General features: G+C 39.4%; 2 protein-coding genes across 2 annotated transcripts in view; both read left to right on the forward strand.

Moving 5' to 3' along the window:
• bco2l (beta-carotene 15, 15-dioxygenase 2, like) overlaps positions 1-3,600 on the forward strand; it is a 9,375-nt gene extending 5,775 nt beyond the window's left edge. The window contains exons 8-13 of the mRNA XM_020594593.1: positions 1-37; positions 459-629; positions 1,784-1,921; positions 2,510-2,692; positions 3,101-3,211; positions 3,460-3,600. The exon at positions 1-37 is cut by the window's left edge and continues 38 nt beyond it. Of these exons, the coding sequence (XP_020450249.1) occupies positions 1-37; positions 459-629; positions 1,784-1,921; positions 2,510-2,692; positions 3,101-3,211; positions 3,460-3,576 (757 nt within the window). The 3' untranslated portion in view covers positions 3,577-3,600. The remainder of the gene's footprint in view (positions 38-458; positions 630-1,783; positions 1,922-2,509; positions 2,693-3,100; positions 3,212-3,459) is intronic.
• A 4,353-nt stretch (positions 3,601-7,953) lies between these two features.
• The window catches only part of LOC109956969 (GDNF family receptor alpha-2-like), a 49,802-nt gene continuing 31,939 nt past the window's right edge, over positions 7,954-25,816 (forward strand). Inside the window, exons 1-3 of the mRNA XM_020594490.1 lie at positions 7,954-8,594; positions 10,452-10,793; positions 20,823-20,903. Coding sequence (XP_020450146.1) covers positions 8,543-8,594; positions 10,452-10,793; positions 20,823-20,903 — 475 coding nt within the window. The 5' untranslated portion in view covers positions 7,954-8,542. The remainder of the gene's footprint in view (positions 8,595-10,451; positions 10,794-20,822; positions 20,904-25,816) is intronic.

Here is a 25,816-nt window from a genome sequence, read left to right on the forward strand (position 1 = left end):
AACCATCTTCCACCTGGTCAACAGGTACACCGGCATGGTGGGTTAATATTAGCTTACTGCACAGCCTTACACTTGCTTCATACAAGACAATGTGAATTTGGAAACACACACACCCAACTGATGAATAGAAAGGAAAGCTGCAAGCTAATCTTTTCATGCATGATAAAGTTTGTTCCATATTTATTGTGATGAAGTCACACTGAGTATAGCCATTTCTCCTACATTGTTACTTTCAATTTTCTGGTTTTATTACACAGCATACCCTTTAAGCAAAGAAAATCCCACTTTCAAAATGTGAAGAAACATTATAATAACAGCCCTGTCACAGAGGGAGCTTGTCTTCATATGTTAAAAGCAGTACACCTTCTTGTTTGTCCAAAAGCCTTTCTAACTCTTTATTCGTTTGTTAATTTTAAATAATTCTGAGTGCTGATCGGTTAATATTTATGACCCAGTAGGAGAGTGAAGTGATGTACCGTGCAGCACCCATGTTAACACTGCATCAGATCAATGCTTTTGAGGACAGCGGGTTTTTGGTTATGGACATGTGCTGTGCGGATGATGGTGAAGTCATTGGAGACTTCACACTGGGGAACCTCCGCAGAGACTCTGGAGAGGAGATGGACAAGGTAAACGCATAGAGTTTGGCTCAGAATAACACACACATAAAACAAAATATTCCTGTCAGTATATATATATATGTCATCAGTGATCAGCTCAGAAAACAGGACTGGTTTTTGTATAATGGTTTTTCTGTTTCCATAATTGTCCAGTTAGTATATTGTTTACATAGTTTGAATTCTTACATTGCCATTCATTCATTCAGTTTTACTTACTTTAAGCAATGTCCAGACAATATGAAGATCATAAAAAATGAACCAGTTAGAGAGGTTTGTATGGTCCTGTGTAAAGGCCACCCTTTTTCACCAAGAACATCTCTTTTATTTTAATTTAGTTCATTTAGGATACTTAGACTAATAAGATAGTATTTTTCACATACTGCATCACTAGTCCTCAGCCTTGGTTTGTAGTGTTGAAGGGACAATCCCTGTACAGTACACTATGAATGCCCTCATTCAAGTGGTTTTTATTTTCATATTCTAATGAAATGAAAGGTCAGAGTTATCTATCTTCCCTATCTGTGAATGCTGGAGTCTCTCTTTGTTACTTAATCATGCTCTGAGTACCCGAAAAGAAAAAAAAAAATCCTCCCAGATTACTGACAGATAGAGTTGGCAGCCATATTTGTCACTCATAAATTGGTCAGCTTCTGATACAATAATCTTTTGCAATCTTTGATGACAAATGCGGTGAGAGTGTGTTACTTTAAAGCATACTTACCTGGAAATAACATAAAATGCCTCTAAACAATCTATTATCTATACCGCTTATCCTAAGGAGGGTCACAGGGAGGCGAGGTACACCCTGGACAGGTTGCCAGTCTATCACAGGGCAGACACATAGACAACCACACTCACTCCTAGAGTCACCAGTCAACCTAAGCTGCATGTCTTTAGACTGTGGGAGGAAGCCGGAGTACCCGGAAAGAACCTACGCAGGCAAAGGAAGAACATGCAAACTCTGCACAGAAGGGCCCCGGGTCAGCCCAGGGTCGAACCGAGAACATTCTTGTTGTGAGGCGACAGCGCTAATCGCTGTGTCACCTTGCTGACCCCTCTAAACAATATCACTACCAAATAAAAACTTGGATTGCTCCTGAGGTTATGTTGCACCTTTCAGTCAACAAAACCACACTCACAGCTTGTCTGATTTCTGTTGGCAGTTTTATAACTCCTTGTGCAGAAACCTCCCAAGAAGATACATCCTCCCCCTGACTGTGGATGAGCAAACTCCTTTGGACCAAGACCTTGTCACACTGCGTAACTACACAGCCACAGCAAAGAAGACAAAACAAGGAGAGGTAAAATTAGTGCAGTAGGTAACAATTTACAGTACTTACAATAGATAAAAATTATGTCAAAATGAGAGTCCACCATGCAGCAGAACAACTGCCATTTAACAGCTTCTATATGCACCCCGCCCACACACACACACACACACACACACACACACACACACAGTCCAACATTTTCTTATGGCAGTTTAAAGCAGAAATGTTGAAAGAAAAGGTGATCTTTTAGTTGCCATGGCTACCCGAGTGACACTGTCCTCAGTCTTAGTTCTCAGACAGAGTGGCATTACCATGTGTACATGTAACAGCTGAAAACAGCTGTGAAGGTGTTTCTGGCTACAACAGACACTGAATACAAACTAAATTGAAGACAAATATTTTTAAAGAAAACAGGGGATTTAGAATTTTAATTGAATGGCCAGGACCTTGTATAAGAATAATACAGTATTGATTCAAGCACCCACAGTATTACAGCATTCAGTAAATCAAGTGTACAGCTATGTAAATCTCTTGGTGCACTGACCAGGCACTTTTTATTTAGCTAAAATGTAAACATGCTTATCTGAGTTTAATCTATACTTTTTCCTGACCCTACAGGTTTACATGACCCATGAGGAGCTTCACAGTGATGAGCTGCTGCAGTATGGTGGCCTCGAGTTCCCACAGATCAACTATCACCATTACAATGGCAGGCCTTACCGCTACTTCTACTCCTGTGGCTTTGGACATGTCTTCAGTGACTCCCTGCTCAAAATGGATATCCACACCAAGGAGCTTAAGGTGCTCTTTCAATCACCAACTACTTAGAGACCTTATTGTTAACTGGGCTGGGTATTATCATATCAAAGTCATTCCTTTGTCTGTCTGCATTGTTTACTGCCTGTTTATACAGCTTATTTTGCATTGTTTGCACTGTTTGTTGCTTGTTAATACTGCTTATTTTGTTATATTACACAGCCTTATGTTGGTTTACTGTTTACTTGCCCCTTCCATGGGGATATGTACATACACATTGAGAGCCGATGTTCCAGAGTCAAATTCCTCGTATGTCTGACACACCTGGCCAGTAAAGCAGATTCTGATTCTGATTCCTCCTGCTGTCTCCCTATCATTTAGAGGGAGCATTTGGTTTTATTACATGAAACAGCTCAGAGTGAAGGGTGTATTTATGTAATCTTCCCTGTCTAGGTGTGGCGTTATCCTGGCTTGTACCCGTCTGAGCCTGTCTTTGTTGCTTCACCCAACGCTACAGAGGAAGATGATGGAGTGGTCTTGTCAGTTATCATCACACCCAGAAAAGTAAGTTAAGAACTATAAAAGAAAAAAATAACATTGTTAATGTCAACAGAGACTATTACTTTGACTTATTTGATCTTAACTTGTATTTACTGTGTAACTGGCTGGATATTTTTGGTGTGACCATAATATACTGCATACAGTAGACAGATGGTTTGGTGCTTTTACTATCATTATTGTGGGAATGGTACTCTTTGACCTTTTTCTTTACATATTGTAACATATTTAATATCTTCTATTTCTCTTTCCAGGAGAAAAGTTCATTCCTTCTTGTTCTGGATGCCAAGACCTTCACTGAGCTGGGCAGAGCAGAGGTCCCTGTCAATATCCCATATGGGACCCACGGTGTGTTTAACAAGATGAGCTAGATGTGCCTCTGTTTGCAAATCGCTGAAATTTGGGTGGTGGGTGGGGGTTATGCAGAGAGCTTATATTTGTTTTGACCTCTTTGATAGGACTCTCCTCAGTGTGCTGCCACTACAATGGTAATTTTTTTTGACACTAACAAGACAGAAACCCCATCAGGGCATGAACCCACTAATAAAATGTGTCCTGTGTGTTCTTATGTAAAGTTTTTGAACCATCCCTTAGACAAAGCCAAGAGTACTACTGGAACAAGTTGCGTTTAGTCGGAAGGATGAATATTTTATGTGGAAAATATTTAGAAAAAAATACATGAAAGTCCATATACACCTTAAAATAAAATCCATTCCTGTATTTTCTGTTTAAATCTAAAGTGTTTTTGCATCATCACGCCACTGGAAACGTTATACTCCCAGTGAGAACAGAGCAGCACTTAGGATACATAAAAATGCATCAGAGGAAATTCAATTTCTGTTAAAGTAATGTGATAGAAATGGACAACATCTGAATTGCCTGGAAAACAAATGGATCTCCCCTGGTCGATAGCCTCCAGCGAGTCTAGCACATGCCACGTCAGAATTGGGGTGCTTTATACGTACAACTCAAATAAAGTTCACTTCCACATAAACACTGACATGTAGGATCTTGTATCTGAACAAGAACAGCTTATTGTTTCACTGTAGAATAAGACAACAGGCCTTACCCAAACTAAGAAGTAGCCAACAGCTGCGCTTGTTGCTCCACCGTCTTCACAAAAGACTTCACTGATACTTATTCCATTCCCCTCTCACATTGATTTGAACTGACTCGGGGCTCTACATCTAACACAGGCGCTGTCTGGGTACAGAGACAGTTCAAATATGTCATGACCCATTTTTGCTGTTTTTTAGTATTTCTAAATTGACTTTTAGTCAAGTGTTAGAGTGGGAAAGTTTAAGAGATATTTTGCAACAGCAAGTCCCAGCCTTCAATAATTCATGACTACACAGGCAGACGTTTCATCTTTAGGTTTTCTATTAAACTAAACTGAGTAAAATACGAAGGAGCAGAGCTATAGTGTACTGTTTAAATTAATTTAATACTGGAAATTAACACATGTTTTTGTCGTGTTCTCTGCTCAGCTCTGGCTGTGCTGCCTAATAAACCTGCTGCACATGTCTCCCAAGATACACATTAATTAGCCCATAATTCTTAATCAAATCAGTCATGCTTAACCTCTGTGTACGCTTTCCTGGGTGTCCGTGTGTGCATATACTGTGTGCTCAGATTCATTAGTACTCTTTCCAACAGGCCTGACCAGCAAAGAGAGATACACTGACCTTTGCCCATAAAAGTGGCTCTAGTTAGATGTTTGCAAATCTGTGAGGCAAAGCGAACCTTTATCAACACCCTTTTAATTTAAAGCATTATTGTATGAGACATTAAGCACCAATGGTTGATTCAAGCTGTTATTCTAGATAGTTAACCCTTTGTTGGCTAAATGAGGTGGATGCATCAGGGTCAGGTTTGAATAATGGCCAAGCACATTAATTGTAGTCTGTCTGAAAACACTCTCACTTGTGCAGGCATCTGTTCACGCTGTAAGACAAATTTGCTATTTAAGCATGTCTCTGCTGCTTTCAAAGTGACATTTTCAGACAAAGTTCTTATTTGACCCATATGAATAAGCATGAGTTCACTCTCAAACCCCCCTGCTGTCTCACTGAGCCCAACTTATTGCACAGAGGCTTAACTTTGTTATCTGTATTATTACTTCATATCCAATGAATTTGTAATAATATCATCTACAGTAGGTTTGCCATATTAGGCACACTTCTCATTGGGAAGGACTGATTTCTCGTAGCAGTGTCCTCTAGATCTAGATTTGTCGTTCCTTATCTTCATGGTGTTGAAGCATCTTGTGCATGCACAAGTGTATATGAATGGTACTATGCACATGTCTGCTTCACTGTGGGCTCTCATATGCATGTGAAAAAGCTACCCATGCTTTATAAAGTCAGAATGGAGCAATTAAAGGTAAACTGTGCAGTGTCAACCAGAATAAACCCCCACCACAAACCTGACACCCTGGCTCAAGGAAAAAAATAATGTGAGGAGAAGATTTATCCATAGCACACTATGTGATGCTGGCATGAGAATTCACAATGCTTCTTTTTCACTTTGTTTGCAGGTAATGTTTTTCTCTTGATTTCATGCAGTTGTGTGTTATTACAGATTTCTTCTTCCTCCTGAGCCTACTGCTCATGCATATGTAAACTTTTTACAGTTAATGCAACTTGTCTGCAGTGAGTAATTCTTTGTGATATTGGAAATAGTTGCTTGAAAGGCAAACCACTGCAATTCTGTGTTGAAATATGCACTTCAAACATTTGTGGCTAGGATGCATCAGTCACTGCCACACTAATGCAGGACAGACACGTTCATGGTGGTGGATCATACTTTACAGTATCCTCATAATGACAGAGACTTCGAACTCTGGGGAGAGACGAAAATAAACCCGGGCCAATATAGGCAGAATGAGGCAGATTTTGCCATTATAACAGCAAGCTCTTTTCCCTCTTGGATGGAAGCCTGAGCTGACAGTCAAACATCATTATGAGCCAGTGGCCCTGCACTTTGTCACTGTCAGAGTCTCTAAATAGAGACTTTGTTTTCAAGATTTGTAAAGATTTATGACATTCTGGACACTATTTAGGCGATGAAGCAAACAAAGACATTTTGTTTAATGTCAAGCTACTTTGAAAAATTGCAGATTGTGTGGGTTGTGAGCGGATTTCCTCTGAGCGCAAATATGCGACACTGTGCTCGTTTTTCAAATCTTTATATCAATCAATCAGAGGAAGCACAGATGTTTTGTGAAGTGGGACATTGCTGAAATGAAGTCATCATTGTTGAGTCCACTTTTCAACCCTATCCCTAAATATCATTCTGAATATTCAGTGGGTCATGGAAATGAACCACTGATGTCAGCTAATTTTTGAACTATTAACTATGTGAATAAAAACGTCAGCATTTGCTGGCTGGATATAACTAAACTGGAATTTTTTTTGCTATACTGTAAGTAGCCAAGATGCTTATTTCTTGTCTTGATGTGTTGAAGTTGCACTGTTGGAGAAGCTACAGTGAAAGCATAGCTTTGCAAGCTACCAATTCACTTTGGAAGAAATTGAACTACAGCAAAGCTACTATGGAGAGAAAGTTTGGTTATCTAAAGAGTAGTTCCAATAATTTTCTAAACATAATGATCAAATTGACAATGTACATGTGATACAAAATTACAACAAAATATAATACAGTCTCATTATCATCTCAAAGCAGGGGAAAACCCCTGCCTCCTGCTGTACATGACAGTAATAACCAGCAATCACACGCCCACAAGTAATTGCGATCAATCAGAGCTCGTGCTATGGCCCTTGGCGCTTTCTGTGGCTCGTCAGGTGGGTGCCCCCCTCATAGGTGTTTTGTCAATTTAAGCCCAAACAAAGTCATATGGAAGGAATAAATACAATTCATCTGAGATTATTACCTGAGACCTAAGCCTGTCCTAAATTAAATAATCCTTTCTGAACTTTTACAAGGACAAAATGGCAAAAAAAACATTATATTTTTGTTGGATTTTGTTTTACTGTATCTGACTAAAGCTAAAACAGTAAAGTAAAAATATGTAACTTAGACCTTTTTAGACAGAACACCTTGAACACTGGTTTAAATAATAAATTGATCTTTTTACATGTCAGAGGAGAATCTCTTGTTTTAAAAAAAACATTAATTTACATTTACAGCCCAATATTGTTTGTAGTTTCAGTAGTTAACTACACAAAAAATGGCAAAAAGTCATTTAAATACTTGAATCACTATACAAATACAGTATGAACTAGCCGAACTCAGTCTACTGCAAAATGTAGTTAAAGTGCTAGTTTAATTACATGTAGTTCACTACTCCCCAGCACTGCAGTTGTGGCATCCTCCTCCTTACAGCTGAATTCTTGACAGAACTTGAATACTCCCCAATGGAAGTGATAGAAACCGTGTGAGAAGGTTGTTATTCATGAATAACAAATAGTTTTCCAAAATGTGTGGCTTTCAGTGAAAATATTACAACAGTTTCAGAGTGGGTCAAAGACATACCACACAGGCCACATGAGGTTACTCTAATGTCACTGCTGGGAACCAGAACTGCGTTTTTTTCCCTCAGCTCATTGCAGAAAAATCGCATGAACATCGTGGTGATTTTTCAGTTGGGTGACATTACATATTACTGAGCATAGGTGTGATCTAGTAGCATGCTGAGAGCATCCACCTGCAGCGCCCTCTGTTGGCTCGCTGAAACTCCGCTTTATAAAGTGCTGTGATGCCTCGACACGCATGCAGTTAGTGCAAAACAAGCGTTCACTCCCTCCAGAGGAGCGCACAGCTTTTTGAGGGAGCCAGTAGTGAGAGGAAAAAATCCGGTCACTGTTTTGGTGCACTTTCAGATGAGTTCTTCTATCTGGTCAAAGACATTGGCATAGCTAACAGATCATTTTTCGTCAGTTTAAGGGATGTTTTAGAGAGAAATTGTCTCAAAGGGGCATTTGGAGCGAGCATTCTGAACCCTTAGAATGCGGAGAGATCAAGTCTCAGTAGTTTCTCGGTATGAACGCAGCGCAGACGGACCCTTGGAAACTGCTTTCATGGATTGACTGATTGATTTGTATTTGATTTTCTTTTTTATTTATTTTTTCAGTATCAGGGGATTTTCCTGTGTCGTGGTTAATCTATTATTTATAAAGAACAGTGGATTATTACTCGGAGTCCAGGGTTCTTTTCCCGGAATTGCGTCTTTATTTTGGAGTTGAATGAGGATATTGATTATTTTTACAGTTAGACTGCGCCTGGGTCAAGGAGCCGGAGAAGGGAATTATCCTTTCCCAACGTGGAAATATTAGCCTAACTGGATCCCAACTCATCTTTCTTGCCGCTGAGTCAAGTATGAAGTCTGTCACTGTGTGGGTGTGCGTGCACGTCTTTCTTCTGCTCTTAGGTGAGAAGTCAGATATGCTCAGCATGTACACTTGTGTGCAAATTGTCAATTTGGTGGGTAATTGAGATAAGTTCTGACAATTTTTGCCAGGGAGCATTATTTGGTAGGTGTCCACTTTTTTCATGCTGGAGTTGCTTGCACAAGGTTATTCCGCTTAAAAAATGTACATGGTGGGCGTTCATATATTCCCGTGGTTTGATTAGATTATGTTTAGCTACAAAACGAACTTGGTCTGTGCGAGTGAATCACTTATTTTAGGCTATATCCATAAGGCTAAACAGCTACAGCTTCCATACTAGAAATAAAGAGCTCATTGTTGCGGCAGCACAATACAGCTTTTATTTAGGAAAGAGAAAATCGTCCTGCCAGTAGCACACTTTGACTGAATTTAAAATAAATCATCGTCAACATCCTCCTCCTCCTCCTCCTCCTCATCCTCCTCATCATCATCATCATCACTGCGTTCATCATCATAGGTAGCATTACTATTATCTGTGCCACCCAAAAACGCCTGAGCATCCTTTCAAATCACCTGACAGATGATATGATTTTTTTTGTTAACTTCACGCTACTCTTTTTTTTTTTTGCCCGTTGCTCTCTGATACTGATGCAGTACCTACTTCTCCTCCAATACTCAAGATTGCCACAAGGGGTCTCTCTTGTCATTTCACCACAACTGTCAGTACTTTGTGTGCGTGTGTGTGTGTGTGTGTGTGTGTGTGTGTGTGTGTGAAGGCGCGTTTGAATCTTCACTCTCGTCAAACGTCATCACCTGATTCTCTGCTCCGTGGACCACTGTGTACTTACCGTAACCTCATTTTCTGGTTACCTAGATGTGAAATAAATGTAGTTTATAATTAGATGCTCATTTGATATAATCACATATTATTAAGCCAGACTCCAAACGCTGATTAATGAGAATATAAAGATTCTTTTAGAATCTTTAGATGCATCAAAACATGGGCGGATCGAGGGGGTGGCCAGGGGTGGCACCAACCACCCTCAGAATCGCATTGGCCACCCCTGGTGCCACCCCTGCCAGAGTCTAAATGTGATGCTTGTCAGTATTAATGAATGAAAAATGAAAAACTGTGACAAACTGTTGCTTTAAACAGAACTAACAAAATAGAACTAACATATTCTGGTGCTTTATAATTGATATTTGTCAAATTTGTCTTATTTTATGTCATGCATAAAATTAATGCATGATATTTGCATTAATTTTTCTGACTCTGTTGCTGTAGAGTACTTGGCATGAGTTGCCTTGCCACTGTGCAGCAGTGATGTCTCTGGCCAGGGGTGAATAAGGAGCACAGCCCAAGCTAGCTAAAGAAAACACTATGTGTGTCTCATTTTTTACAAAAAATAAGCAGTTTGATGCTTAACAATGTATGGTTTATTATTTCATAGAATTAGGGGTTTCATTTACTTTTGACATGTTTTCCAAAAGTGCCACCTCTTTGTCAGTGAGTGCCCGAGTGTGGCCACCCCATCCAAAATGTTCTAGATCCACCCCTAAACAAAAATGAGTACAGGTAAGCACAGGTAAATCATTTAATATAAATCCAAATGAGACATAACTAGGCCTCAAGGACAGGTGGATTAGACTGATGTGGAAAATGAAGAAGGTAACTGTTTTGCTCCAAGATGATGTGGCATGTATGGTCATGTCATTAGACCTATGTATTCTGTACATCCCTCATCCAAACTGTAGAACGGACAAGTTAAAAATGAAATCAGCTCTATGATTTCTCTTTGCACACACATATACAAATGCAAATTCAGTCACACATTAATTTACAATTTCTGAGTTCTCTTTTTTGTGTTGCCACCCCCCCATCCCCTGTCCCCACCTAGACCAGGCAGCCAGTTCCTGGGATGGTCCCTCAGCTTTGCCCTTGTCCTTGGCCACCAGTTCTCCAGGCACCAGGACTGGGCCCAGAGCTCAGCCAGAATGGGTAGACTGCATCCAGGCGAGTGACATGTGCAACCAGAACCCTTACTGCAGCTCTCGGTACCGGGTGATGCGCCAGTGCCTTGTGGGTAAGGAGAAGGAAGCCATGCTGGACAACAACAGGGAGTGCCAGGCTGCCATGGATGTGCTGCTGGTTAGTCCTTTGTATGACTGCCGTTGCAAGAGGGGCATGAAGAAGGAGCTGCAGTGTCTGCAGAACTACTGGGGAATCCACATGGGACTAGGTAGGAGGCAGATAGTTTTATGATTCTCTGTCTTACAAAACTCATTTCACGTTATGCTTAACTATGTGGCAATTTCAAAATCTGTAATATAATTACACCTCAGGATGATGAAGAGATGCAGTTTTTTTTGGTAAAACTACAAATATATTTGTGTGAAATTTGCACTTTTTACCAATCATCTTATTATGAATGATGTGGGTACTCTGTGTCATTTTCTTTCTTACATTACGTTCAGCGACATTATACGGTAACTGAGTATGTATTGTCTCAAGGTAATCCATGGTAATACATAAATGTACAGCATACCCCTATTGATATGAATGGATATGACTTCGTGCATTCTTCAGCATCGTAGTATTTAACCAGTATATTTTCCGAGCAAAGACAACACCCGTTGTTGATGCCTTATTCCCTGATGCCTTCTTATAGTGATGACCAGAAGCCCCTGATGAAAAATATATTCCTTCCTACTTTCCTCACCCTCTCTAAGGTAATGGACTTATAATGGGATTAGGTAGACTTATTGGTTTTCACCTAAAGTGTTCCATATTACTATGTAATTAGTTTACAATTGTATAGCTCAGTGCCCCTTATGTGTCCACTTACGCAGGACATTAAATAGCACTTTTCTTGTAACATTGAAACCTCCTGTTTTTTACATTGCAGTACATTTAGAAAACATAAAGCAGCCTCCTGAACTGACATTACCTTTGGTCCATCTGTAAAGAAAAAAAAGCACACAAGTTTCCTACTAAGACGAATCTGACTGTGCCCAGGAGATCAGGTTAAAGGCGAACCTTAGCCCAAGAGTGACATTTCTCCATGCTTGTACACATTGACAGAATCACTGTCACAGATGTCAAGTGTTGCGCATGTAAATACGGACATAGCATACTCAGTTGTTTTGACATGTGGGGGTCAATGTCTTTGGGCTTTGAGCATTGTGGGCTTTCGTGTTGTGATCCATGAAGTGATTCACCAGGCTGACTGCTCATAGCACCAGCCACCCTTCATCAGACTGATGGTAGCAGAGGGACCCTGGCATAAGTTCAAGGGAAATGTAATGACATGGGTGCTCCCCAGGCCTTCTGTCTCCCTTCCTGTCTTTCTCTCCTTTTCTAAATCCTTGTCCTTTGTAATGATCTTTCTTTCACCCTTTATGCTGCCGCTGTCTCACTCCCATTCTATTTTCCCTAACAAATAGCTTGAAAGTTGTCTGGCTGTCAAGGATAGAGACCTCCAGCGCATGGAGTATGCCCTTCAGTCTGTGTTTCTTTCCAAAGAATGCTTCTCAGCAGTGTTCCATTTTGGCTGTGTCGCCCTCTGAGATAAAACCCACTTTAACACAAATGAAAGCTTTTACAGTGCAGCTTTAATCTAATCACGATCCATTGTGCAGTCAAGCAGGCTTTTGCTAACTAGAAACAATCTATGTACAACATCCATCTCTGGAAACAAATATGAAGGGCTGAATCCCAGCAGGCCCTCTCCAAATAGTCCTAAACTACTTTAAACATTATTTGTGGACAAAACAGGAATGTTTTAGTATAGCTGTAGGATTAGATAGCATCTAATATAGCTTTGAAAGTTTTATTCTACTATGTTAACTCAGAGATAAAGAGCACAAGAATGTGTGATGGAGAAAGATAAGAAAATAAGAAAAAGATAGGAATTTGGGATTCAAAGAGATGGAGCTAGAAAAGTTCAGGTAAACAGAAGACAGACAGAGGGAAGGCAGAAATGTTTACTGATGTAATGAGTGCTGGATGAAGTGTCCTGCCTGGTTGATGGCTAGAGGATAAACACATATATGTCCTTTTGCTGCAACTTATTGCCAATATAAAGTATAGCAAGCCATACAGGATTCCCACTCTAGGTAAAACTTGTTTCTTATGACTCATGCTGACCAGGGGCAGGAGGATGGCCTGCGAGTTTGAGGGCTTAACCACTGTGTCTGTGAAGAGAAAGCTGAGGTCAACCAGGGATGGAATGGGATTGAAACAATGCCCTGCTCCCAGATCAGCTTTACACAAACAGCACAGAGATAATCCACTGCTTCAGGCAGGAGTAACTCAGTGTTTTAGTCAGTGTATATTCTTGATCTCAAACTCAGAATCATGTCTGTGTTGTAAACAGTTCAATAAAAATGTGTACCTGTGAAGATAAATTATCACATAGGGCTAGAGAGGATCCTTACAGTAAATAGTAAAAATAAAAAATGAATGTATTAAATTTTAATAACTTCAGAAAGATAAAAGGCTGCATGTGCTTTTTTTAGTCAGTGTTAAGATTTTACTGTTTCAGTTTTATGAACCATACAGTTGGGCTATTACACTGCATAATAAAGACCAGGCTTTCCTTGATGTTGATGATTTTTTAGTCTTGACTAAGACAGAACCTTCGCTCGTTTGAACATGGACATCAAAGTAGTGTATTATCATTTTTTCTTAATATGCTTCTCAAAATGTGCACAATAGAGATATGGGAAATTAAATACAAGACAAACACCTATAATGTATTTATGCAGGACCATGGGTAGTTGGTTGGTGGACAGACATTGTAATAATCGGACTATACATTTTTCATGATTGAACAAAGGAGGAATCGCTTTTAGAGCAACACGCAAAGAACAGAGGTTTTTATATAAATCAACAACAACTGCATTTCAGATATGTCTGTTACTGCATGCTTTATCAAGAAGATTTTTATTTTTGAGATAGTGTACTTTAAGTGCTAGCCTATGGCAAAGTCGGCATCTTGAAATTTATCATTTTGCTGCTTCTTCTTCCACTGAGGTTTATAATGTTTGGAAAAATGGTTGCATCATTGCCATTAGCAAAGGCATCAGGAAGATTTTTACTGTATAACCATCACTCCCCATGATATTTTTCATTCTGTTTCTTTATTTCTTTTGTGATTTGAAGTAATGGGTTCCGTTCAGTGGTTTTGGAGTGGATAATAATAATAATAATAATAATCCACAAGCACCTTGACAGCAGGCTTAAACCAGAGGGAAATGCCCCTTGAGTTATGTTTTACATCAGGTGTTGTGAAAGGGCTTCAAGCAAAAGCAGATATTAAAAACCTGCAGTTTGGAGAGAATTATAATCACAAGTGGAGAGAGGATTGTCATGGTTTAAGTCATTAACTGCCAACAAATATCAAAATAAAAAAGCCAATTAAACCCTTCTATAGTAGTTGCTCTTCCTTCACATTTATAGATGTGAAAAAACTAATAGGCCAAAATAATATTAGTTAGTTTAACTTTGCCTTTTATTACAGAAAAAAACAAATGGAAAATTTGTGTTATATTTTTTCCTAAATTTGACCTTCAGTATTATTTTTTTAATTCAAAATTTGATCAAAATTGTTCTCCAACAATGTGTTTGTAATTAGGCCTGATAAAATGTGAAGAATATAAGGGAATATGTGATGTCACTTTCTATGTGAGGTGTGTGTTGATTGCCACTAAACCAGAATGCCAGCTGCATCACTTGTTCACAGCACAGTGCACACTGACTGGATGGTTTCTGCAGCCAGTAATCTCATATTTTACTTTCTTAGTAAAAGTAGCAATGCCACATTGAAGAACTACTCAGTTATAAGTAGTAAAGTCATGCATTTAAAATGTTGCTTACAGTACTGTAAGTAAAAGAATGAAAGTGACCTTTTATCAAAAAACTCAACTAAAGTAGACATGCCTCAGATGTGTACTTAAGTTCAGTACTTGAGTAAACTGAGATAATGTACGTAACTGAATTTCGGGAGTGGAACCTGATCCAAACTACCCCCTCCCCCACCCCCCTTTCCTTTCTCATACTATTTAAACTCACTATACCATCACACTGCCTCTTCTGCTTTTTGTTACCAACCCAAGTTCCCCTCCTTTTCTATTCTAAATCTCATTTCACTATTCTCCTATTCCACATCCCTACATTACCTACATACTTAATGAGGGCAGGTCCCTTCTAGTGAAATGTACCCACTTACTTTCCACCACCGGTAAATATTGTTCATGTAATTGCTTTAAACCTCTCAACATGTACCTTACTTACCTCTCTTTCTTGTGAAGGTTCACTGCTCCTTCAGTCTGATAACTGAAAATGTCATTCTTATTTGAAAGCAAACTGAAGCGTCTACCTTGAGACTCAAAAGTTAATCGTTCAACCTTTGGCCAAGTTAAACCAGACTCACCATAAAAGGCCCTGATGGAAAAGCCCTCAAGCTGCAGTGTGTTCACAGTAACTGAAGACGTAACTGAAAATTACAGGGATAATAGTAAATAAGGGCCAGGAACTTAGGAGCAGTGTCTCCATTCACACCAGTGAGAGGCCTGAGTCTCTGAAAGGCATTTGCTAAAATGTGTCTTCTTGAAATACCAGCAGAAAGCATTCTGACGCTTTTCATCAGGTGGTAGCTGCTATGTTTCTGCAGCATTTCAAACTGAAGAACGCATTCTTTACTGGTGCAACTCTGTTTGAATGACAAGGCCCCACAGCTATGATGCAAGGTCAGATTTCCCTGTTGATCACTGCACTTTTGTTGCCTGCCTTTAGGCTGCTGTTCTGCAACCGTTTGGCTTAAAAAGGGTGCTACTATCCCGGCCTTTGAGCCATTAGTAATGGTGAGCTGTTAATTGTGTTTTTTAACAGAAAATGGCAGCTGAATTCAATGCGTCAATGCAGCTGTCCTGGATGGATAATAGGTGGCTTCTGCTCCGAATGGACCTGTGTTGGTGTGAGGCAATGAAGTCTAGCAGTTTGAATCTATAAAAGAAGTAATTACTAAGAAAGAAACTCTGGCTGCTACACACAGGGATTTTGTATAGGTGGCTGCAGTTCTTTTTCAATTTTGCCCTGGGCCTCATGTGTATATGTCCTTGCAGCTCTGCGGTAGAACTGGTAATTTAAACGATAAGTTCCACACGTCCAACATACATTATTTCATAGCCGCAGCTGTGGCACTGCAGCCTGCATCTTAAAGTAGGAATCGAAGATCTTTTGTGAGAAACTTTCTGAGCAGCTTAATTAGCCAAGCCAACTTTCCCTGCATGCAGAGAGAGCTCCACAACTGTTCCACACTGCTCTGTTAGCTCATTGTGGGAGGACACCGGATTGTCACAGAAAACTGCGAGAATACCATACAGTGTGGTGGAATGATTTCTTTTGTCCATTTTCATGAAGGTCAGTATTTCAAAGGTCAGGCCATCGTTCGAATATGTCACTACATCTTGCTAATACCACTAGTTGGCTGGGGGAAGTCGCATGAAATGGACAGTAAAAATGCTGTGCACATGATAGCAGATTTAGGCAGGGATGAGGAGAATGGAGAAAACAAGAGAGAAGAAAAGAGAAATACATTTTAAGAGATAGACAAAAAACTAAGAATGGAAGTGAGAGGAAGAATGAGAACATCATGGGGGAAAATACAGAGGAGTGGGGTTACAAAGGTACACTGTATTCCTGGGTGAAACCATCATTACTATGAGCAATGGTAGCAGTCACCGGCCATTACCTTTGCCATCCACTGTCATAAGCAGAACATTTTTCCAGCCTGCCCTGCATGTCAGGGGATAAGGTGAGCAGCCTCCTGCATGCTGAACATGCTTTCTCTGTTTTCTCCCTACATGTGCTGTAGACTTAGACAACACTCACTAGGTGGCTACTTCATCATCAGAGGAAGGGACCTGTCGATAGCCTGTGGATGTGATCAATAAGGTCTCTCAGAGCTTCCCCCTTCTCATCCTTTTCATCCCTCCTTGTCCCCTTTCATCTTCCATCCCATAATGTGAAAAGGATCAGTGAAATACGATGATAAGAGGCGCTGTTTGTCCTCGTAAATCTGTCCAATAATTTTCTGTACTCTAAGGTGAACTGTCTGAGATGATTCCCACTCACTACGAGGCTGGTATAGAGTATGACTGTGCGGCTGAAATGCAGGGCAGGTAGTGGGGTTTAGATTAGCCTTTTATAGCAAAGAGAGTTCTCAGGCTCTCAATCAGAGGGGAGAGTGAGTGACGGGCCATTCTGCTCAGTGAATATTGTTATGATGCGGGCATTAAGATGTATTCTTGGCAGAAAGGTTGCAGAATAAATGTGTATTGCAGAAGTCAACCACCAGACCCAGGGGCTGTCATCATAGTATGGCTGCCTTTCTTTCTTCCTTTCTTTCTCTCACTTTCTGCATCATTAAATAAAATAGCTGCTTGTTGAAATAAGGCAAAGACTTTTTCTTCAATGTGCAGAAATTTGAAATTTGAAGCACAATTAGTAGTCAAACACATTTTATATGCATTGATTAATTATTTGGGTTGCCATCTTTCAGTTATTAATGGGTTACTACAGTACTTATACAGCAGTACTAATCATATTTACAGTAAATATTTGAGTTACTTAATATTGGCCGTTTAAGCAGTCATAAACTTGTATCATTTAAAATGATGGCATTTTCTGTTCCTTCATACTGAAATAAAATCAAAATGGCGAGTAGAGGCTGATATTCTGCATTGGGCCACACTGCTGCTGCCTGATTTTAATGTTCTCCTCAGTATGCTGCAAATCCCATAAAGTTTTGCAGGATTTACGCCATATTCAACATTTAATACATGACACCAGGTATTAAAATACTGATTTAGGTAAGCAAGTTTGTTACAATTTATATTACCATTTCATTCGCATAGCCAAAGGAAAGGATGAAATATTCAGCACTAATTTTCTCAGCTGTGTCTGCCCACCATGCCACGCTGTATTGGGATTGTGACCTGAAATATCATTCCAAGCTAATCCAATATGCTATTTGTATAGTTTGAAATTGGGTTTAAAATGTCAGTATCACTTCAAAAGCTTAGCGGTTACCTGAATTTATGCTTTAACTTGTGTTCTGCTAAGTACAACTTTTGTCCTGTTAAGTGCAATTTGAAGAAAGATCCATTTGTGGTATCACTTTATCTTTTTTATGAGCATATTACGGGAGGAAGTTGGCAGCAAAGATTAATGCATTTTATCTTCCTGTAATAAAAATGTGAATCCCCATATTCCATTGTTTCTTCTGATACAGTTCTGTAGAATACAAGTGTGCTTTGAGAGGTAATTTAAAAAGACGGCTCGTTTGGCTAGCCTGAACTCCACTGACAGCTCATTTGCAGACTTTGGGAGCTCTGGCAGCAAAGCTTGGTCACCTTTTGTTATCACTTGAGTTCGTGCAACAACCGGCAGGGCTCTGCAACGGACCTCCGGCTGTGCTTCAGGCTGTTAAGCTTTCTTTTTATGTAATTAATATAAGAACACAAGTAGTGTTATAATACACTGCAACTACTTGAATAAGATGTAATATGTAACCGGAGTACTTTGTCTTGTTCCAACATTGCTCGCAGCAAAAATTGGGAATACAACATCCATATCAAACAGATCAGGGTAGGGCACCTTTAAAAACACAACAAAGTGAATGACAGTTATTAAAATTCACTTTGCTTCTGGCCATAAATAGTTTGCCAAGAATGTCACCAAGAAATCTATAAGACAGTTTCCATCACCTCAGGAGTTTAGTTTCATTGATAATGCATATGAAAAAGGATGAGTGATGGTGCCTAATGGCTTCATAAAACCCCTCATGACAGAGGAGAGGCATTTCTCATGCTGTAAGTAAGGAAAGGCCTGATTCTCTGTCTGAGCAGCTCTGGTCATGCTTCATACTCTCAGCAAATGTAGTCAAACAAAGGCCTAATTACAGCGATAAGTTGTTGCCCTGTGGCTAAAAACATCTTATCACTAAACAGCTGGGAAGAATTTTCTATTACTTGATGAATGCATAATTGGGTCCAGGGTGACTGTCAAAGAGCTTTTTTTTTTTAAGGATTACAACAAAGCTTCCTGCTGTGGGGTACTTCACACCCTAAGGCTGGGTGTGATTATACTGTGTTTTGCAATTTTATGATTCAGCATGGTTTGTAACATCGATGTAAATAAGCTTTTAAAATTCATTAACAACAGCTACTGTTGTGGGTTGACATTTTTTTTAAAAGGACCACCACATGTACAGTTGTACTTATGAAACTGCATGTGCCTTAACCCTGTTTGATTCCTGGCTGATTGTGCAATGAAGTCTTCTATACACTGGAAGTAAGGAACCTCATAACAAGATGTTTGCTTTTGGCAAAAGATGTGGCATTCTTTATTCCATGTTGCTCTGCGTCATACAAGGAGTTTTTTATTTACTCTAAGAAGAGTTTTCTGTGGAATATTTGCCTCTTCTTTGCTTCTGAAGCACTAAAACCTACAAAAGTAATTGCTGTAATTAGACATACGGCGAGATCATGCGTTTGGCAGCCTCCCAGGTCCCTCTCTCTCTCGACAAAAATGTAAAGACCAACATGAGACCAACAGAGATGTGGGTAACAAAAAATGAACACACACACACACACACACACACAAAAAAAAAAAAAACTTTTAAAAAATAATTCATGTGTGTGCATAGCTTTTCTATGTGTGTTCAGGTCCGGGTTATTTTGACAGCACCAGAGGGCCAGGTGTTCATCTGGTTGATATGCAGACTCGCCATAATCTTGATTGATGGTTGTATCATCTGCAAACCTTCAGTCGTGGCTAGCACTTCTGTGTACCCTGTGGCCTTTTACTACAGTATGTTCACATTATAGGCTTTAATACTCAATTTTGATCTTGTTGTCAGATGTGATATTTTTGTGTTGATGGTTCACATTCATTTTTGTACAAGACATGTGTCCAGCTCTGATTTTAATAGTTGACATCTGAAACTGCCACAGATGTGCAGATTTAACTAAATTATGAGTCACATTCTTATAAACAATGCCAATGACAATATTCGTGTTACGGTCTGGCTTAATCGGTGCCTCTCAAACCTATAGTAAAGGTTGTTCAAGTCCTCTGCCAAGTCTTTGTGCACTTTAGCATGGAGGGATGGTCTCCTGTAGGTGGTGATGTCTTGCAGGCTTTGCACACTGAAGCAAGGTTATTGGCCGAGAATCTGTTCTTCAGTTTTAATGGATGAATTGAATTTGTATTGCTTTCTTTTCACTTTCAGTGAGGTACCTTTATGTATGTGATGTTATCATGGCTTTTATTTCTGACTCTGATTTGAAGCTTAAATATGTTCACAGGAGACATAAATAACATTATACTGTACTTAGGTATTACTAAACATAGGCACACGCACACACACACACACACACACACACACACACAAATACACCAACACCACCCTATCACAAAAGCAGTAAGACAACATTTTATCACCTTGGCTCATCTTTTAGGAAAGCATTCGAGCAGCATGTTGTAAACAAAATGTACTATATCTATTGATTGGGTCTACTGATGGTGGGTACTGATTGGCTGTTCCGGCATCATGGTCTTATACCAACAGGTTTCAGACTTTCTCATTTATAGAAGCAGGCCTCCAAGCCTTCCTCTCAACACCCTCACTGTGTTTCTGTTGGACTCAGAATGCAAAGCTATTACACACTGGAGGGTTTGTCTCAATCGCAGCGAATGGCTATGCATTTTAAATGCGGTATTAGGGCCTACAGAGAAGCAGGCACATGGGGGAGACTGTCAGTTGAGTGCTAATTTGATTTTTTAACTGTTAATTTTTGTTACAAACAGCTCTAGCAACACATTATTAGCAGAGAAGATGCAATGCTTGAACGTCAGTCTTTCAACTGCTTCCAGAATAAATGCTTTCTCCAAAAGCAAATATTTTGACTTAATGAACATCCTGTTTCTATAATAAAAAAAAAAAAATAGCCACTCATAATGGGATTCAGCTGTTGGTCAGCCAGTCAAGTATTTGGGAACGGCATTATTTCAGAATAATGTTATGTTATTCTGTAACATCATGAACAGAATGTCCTGTCTGTATTTCCTACAGTGCGTGCTGTTATCAATAGTATTTCTGTTTCCAGTCTTTTGCAGTGCTTAAATTCTCTGCTCTGCTGGGATGTTCCTGTGTCAATCAGGTCATCTACTTAAATCTTTGTCATCCTGTCTGTTGTTTCAGGTGGAGACATGGATGACCCATCTCCGTATGAACCTGTAGCACCACACCATGACGCATTCCGCTTGGCCTCCATCTCCTCAGGTATCACAGCTCTGATCTTTCCACTGAACTCTTGGTTGTTTATCATATGAGTGTAAATATGTAAATGTTTGTTCTAGAAAAGGTGAAAATAAGGTTTCTTAGAGATAAAAAAAAAAACAAAAAAAACAATGGTGTGGTCTAAAGAGCCTGTGTCGATCTTTCCTCGCAGGCATTCCACCAGTCAGCTGTTCTTGGCCTTCGAATAAATTGTCTGCTCTGTGTCTTGTGACATAATATGATTGTTGCGGGCTTGTGAGGTAAACTATATGCTCTCAGTGTACTACTACACTTTTTTCCCAGTTATTGATTTTGTCTTCATTTTGATTTCCTCTTTGGTTTACTAATTAAGCAGTCTAGGACTCAGCACAGGAGCTATGGCTTGCTATTTAATTTACTTGTTATTACTGCCATGGTATCTCTAATCAATGCAGATCTTATTATAAGACACAGTGGTTAATGCAGTGCAGAGAAGTAAGTTGTACCAGGTGTGACTGGACAGAGGGACAACCATTATCCATTGTCAGAGCTACAGGCTACAGTCACTCGGATCTACTTCTGACAGGAATTTCTGGAGGATTTTCTCTCCTTTTTTTTTTTTTTTTTTTTAGCACATTTTCATTTTCTCCTAGCTGATGTATTTTGCTTTGTTTTATAACTGGGACGTACAAGAAAGGCACGCTTTTTGTGTAATCCCCTTAGCTTGAAGACAGCAATGTATCACTTGTTTTTGGAAATGTGCTTGTTTGATACATTCAAAGAAGGAGAGCATACCAAAATAAATATGAAAGAGTGCAGGCTTTGATTACTTTGGTGTTTTGTGCGGTGATGCCAAACTTCCTTCTCAGATTTGAGTGCATATTCATCTAGAAAGCATTCCGAAATTGCATTCTTTGGATAAGGCTGTACAGCTCTCAAAATGTGTTATTTGAATGATAGAAAATGTTTAGAAATTGCTTTATATCTTTAGTTGAGATGTGCACCACAATATTTATTTATTTAGTTTTTATTAGAACAAATGAGTGTGATCACCGAGTAATGGCCATTTCAGTTTATCATTGTTATAACGTGACCCATTGCAAAATCGCTCAGAGTCAATTTGTGCACGTGTCTAAATACTGTATGGCACTAATTATACAGTGTCCTCAAGAATCACTGTAGTATATTTCAAATAACTGACATAGTTGATAATTAGGCAAACAGTCACAAAAAAGCATGAAAGATTAAAAACAAGAAACCTTTTTTCCAACGGCACATGTTGGAGTATCTGTGCCAAAACCAGCCAGTAGTCTTGAGATTGCTGACTATCAATCAGGATAAAAATCCAAAAGTACAGTTGCTTATCTTTAGCTTATCAGTGTATGAGTATAAGTATAAAGACAAGGAAGCAGTACATCGCCCCTAGACACACTGAGATACAACAGGGAGCTCATAGCTGTATCCATTTTGCTTCAGCTTTGTCATCTATTCTCTCTGAGGTGAAATGTTGGATTTTGCTTTCCGAAATCCAACTAGTCAGAAGCTTGTCTCATTATTTATTATTTCTGATGACAAAGTAATTAATTGTAATGCTGAGAGGAAACCACAGGTCAGCAGATAAGCAATTATACGTGTGTTTCATGGAAATACTTCTCATTTTAATTTCTAAACCACACAAAGGTATTCATAATCATGTCTGATGCTAAACTGTATAAAGACCCAGGGAATTTACGATATCTGTTTGGCAGATGAGGACAGGGAAATGTATGTTCTCCAAGAGGAAAGGTAGGAAATTGAAAAATAATCTCTGCTATTCAAAAAGTTTTTGTCTGGGAGGAAGATAAGGCACAGAAGTTGTTTCAGAAATGAAAAAGAATTCTATACTACTATACACTGAAGTTACAGTGAAACAGAACATATGGAGACCCTGTTTCAAAATTATTTTACACAGGTTTCTCCTTCTAGTTGTAGCCATTTTTGTACTTTTTCAAAATGAAAGTTTGTATGTATTGTACAGAGACAAAAGACAATGAGGAGATTTAACCCAGTGGACTCTCTCCCTTAAATAAGGACAGTAGCTATCCAGCAATGGTCACAGCAATATAGCCTTTGTCAGAAATGCTGGGACGAATCCTGTTCTATTTGCTCGGGCTTGGCTGGCACTGTGTGCTTGCATGAGCAGTGTGTCATCGCCTCAGTGCTCAGCACAGTTGCATCCATGGCCAACTAGAGTGCCCTCATCAACAGCACGCAGGCCTTTTTCCAGTGATCTCTGCTGTGATGGTGGTGTAATGGCACTTTCTCGAGCACTCCGCTGCTGCATGCCACACCTCTCTCCGCTAAAGACTGAGTGGTAATTGTTACTTTAATGTTTCTCAGGTTCTTTTTCAGAGAGTGAACCCAATGAGGACTGCAGGTTAGCCTTATGTTTTTCCCTGGACCTTGCCATGTCACTGCTTTAAATTGACAACTAGTCCAGCTGACACAGCACCCCACACTTGACACAGTTAGGCTTCGCTGTCAGCTGGAACAAACTTGTTCCCCATTCCTGTCTCACCAGTTCTGTGTCAGATAGGTTCTGCCACATTTTGGCCCATAGAATGGGTCTGGCCATTCTGCCCCAGACTGGTTTCTGTAATGAGGTGTGATGCTGCACTCTTGCACATCTTTCCACATGCTGCTTAAGCAGTCCGGTTAATGTCAGGTAATGTTCACTCCTGTCACCTATGACACTTTAGCAGTCTGTCATGTTGTCAGTGTCGCGGCAGAGGATATCATTATCTGATAGATGATGGAGACGATAGGTGAAAAGAGAGCAGTGGTTATACAGAGTAAGAAGCATCTGAGTAGGACGATACTGACAGCTGATTGGAAGTGGAAGTGACCCTGGTTACCAGGATGTGGGAATGCTGTGCAGACTTTTGGTGTTCTCCTCTGGGGAGTAATTATGGCGGCTGTAGTAAATGCAGTCTGGTCACCAACCAAGACACTAAACGTGACATTATCATCAGCATTTTAATAAGAGCTATCTTATCTGTGATTATGAAAACAACCAAAAACTGTCACTTCTGACTCTCAACAACACAGACAGCCCTATATAGAATCGATTGTAGAGCAGAAATTTGAACAACAAAGCGGTGGTTTTTCAACCACTGTAGAATCACTGAGCAAGTGACTGAGTATGAGAAGAAGAGACTCAACAGCACTGGAACTGTCATATTACTATCATAATGAAAATCACTCCAGTGACAGAAGCTAACAATATCACAGCAAATTACAAGAAACTTGTAAACTACACAAAACTACAGAACAAGACCCAAAGAAACTTGTAAACTGCACTTTCAGTTTAACTACACAAAACTACAGAACAAGACCCACAACATACAGTAACAGTGTTGTATAATGCAATGTTTTATTTTTTACCTTACTGCTGCCCTCAGTTATATTTTCCCACTGTTTTAATAACTTTTCCAGGTAGTATATTGCCTTGGTATTTAACCTTGCAACACGTCCTGCCCAGTGCATCATGTCTGAATCAGCCAATAGTATTTTATGTCTGTAAAAAGATGGATGATGCGACAGTTACCTACTATAGAAGCGAAGCCTCCAAAAATCGATCACCCCGGTCACTGATTGCATAATAGGAATAAACCCCACCCCCTCCATGTTAACAAATGGGACATGAGCCAAACTAAAACTCAGAGTACAAATCAAATACATTTTTTTCCAAAGGTGATTTCTGTTGTTTTTAGTAGATATTATCATGTTGATCTATGTAGACATGATCATCTTTCTGATAAGTTTGTTTTTAAGTTATTTTGATGGCATAAAAAGATGTATTTCAGATGATTTGACAGCTTTGACTTCTAGTCACTACTGTGCAGAATCTGGTTGCACGGTGCATTACAGAACCAAGATGGCAGCTCCCGTATTTGTATTATTTTGGCTTCACTTCACTTCTCACTCTGGCAGGAAGTGGTGTCATATTGTTCATTTTTCTCTACAGTCCATAATCTTCATTGGAAAGTGTAGGTACAAGACATTCATATAAACTTTTGAAATGAAAAACATGTAACTTTTTGTTTGCCAGAAAAACTTCATCATCAAATGACAGGGAGTGCTAAGTGAATCTTTCCCAGAGGAAATTTGTTAATAATGAGAAACCCAAACTCTTTTAGTTGCTGTAAAAACTTGAGCACAGTAAGTAAGTTTAATACATTACTGCACTGAACACCAGTGGGAGTCTAACAAAATCAACCAAAAAGATGAAGCATGGGGGCGTGAAGGCACATTTGTCTTGTTTACAGTCCCCCACAAGCCACTAACAGACATTTCCTCACCCCTCCCAGTTTAGCTAGAAAATGTGTGGTCCTAATGCAGAGCATGGCTGCAAGTAATGATTATTTTATTCATTTATTAACCTGCCAGTTAATTCCTCTGTTAATCAAATAATTATTCATCTATAAAATGTCTGGGGAAAAAAAGCATTTCAGTTTCTTCAAATGACTTGTTTTGTCCTACTGACACTAAACACTTACTTTGCTATTATAGAAAGCAAGAAAGCGGCAAATTTTCACATTTGAGCAGCAGGAAAAAAAAAATGTTTGGCATTTTTTTGCTTACAAACCCCAGAGGAGAGTTCTAGCTGTGTTCATGAAAGTAGTTACAATGTATAATAATTGTTTTCTTGATTTCAAGACAGAGATGCTGTGTCCATAGCCCTCTGCTCAAATCAATAAGACATCATGTGTGAGGGATGTGAGAGAAAAGCCATCCTCCACAATGCACTGGGACCTTTATCAAGGCTCAAACAACTGCCACATTTACATACATCATGCAACAACATCATTGATTGTAATTGTTAATATACTCCATGTCAAATGTATTCTTTGGCCCAGCACTGAGCTAATTAACTTATTAGGAGCAGAGTGTAGCAT

Source organism: Monopterus albus, unplaced genomic scaffold (genome assembly GCF_001952655.1).
Source record: "Monopterus albus unplaced genomic scaffold, M_albus_1.0 scaffold23.1, whole genome shotgun sequence".
NCBI lineage: Eukaryota > Metazoa > Chordata > Actinopteri > Synbranchiformes > Synbranchidae > Monopterus > Monopterus albus.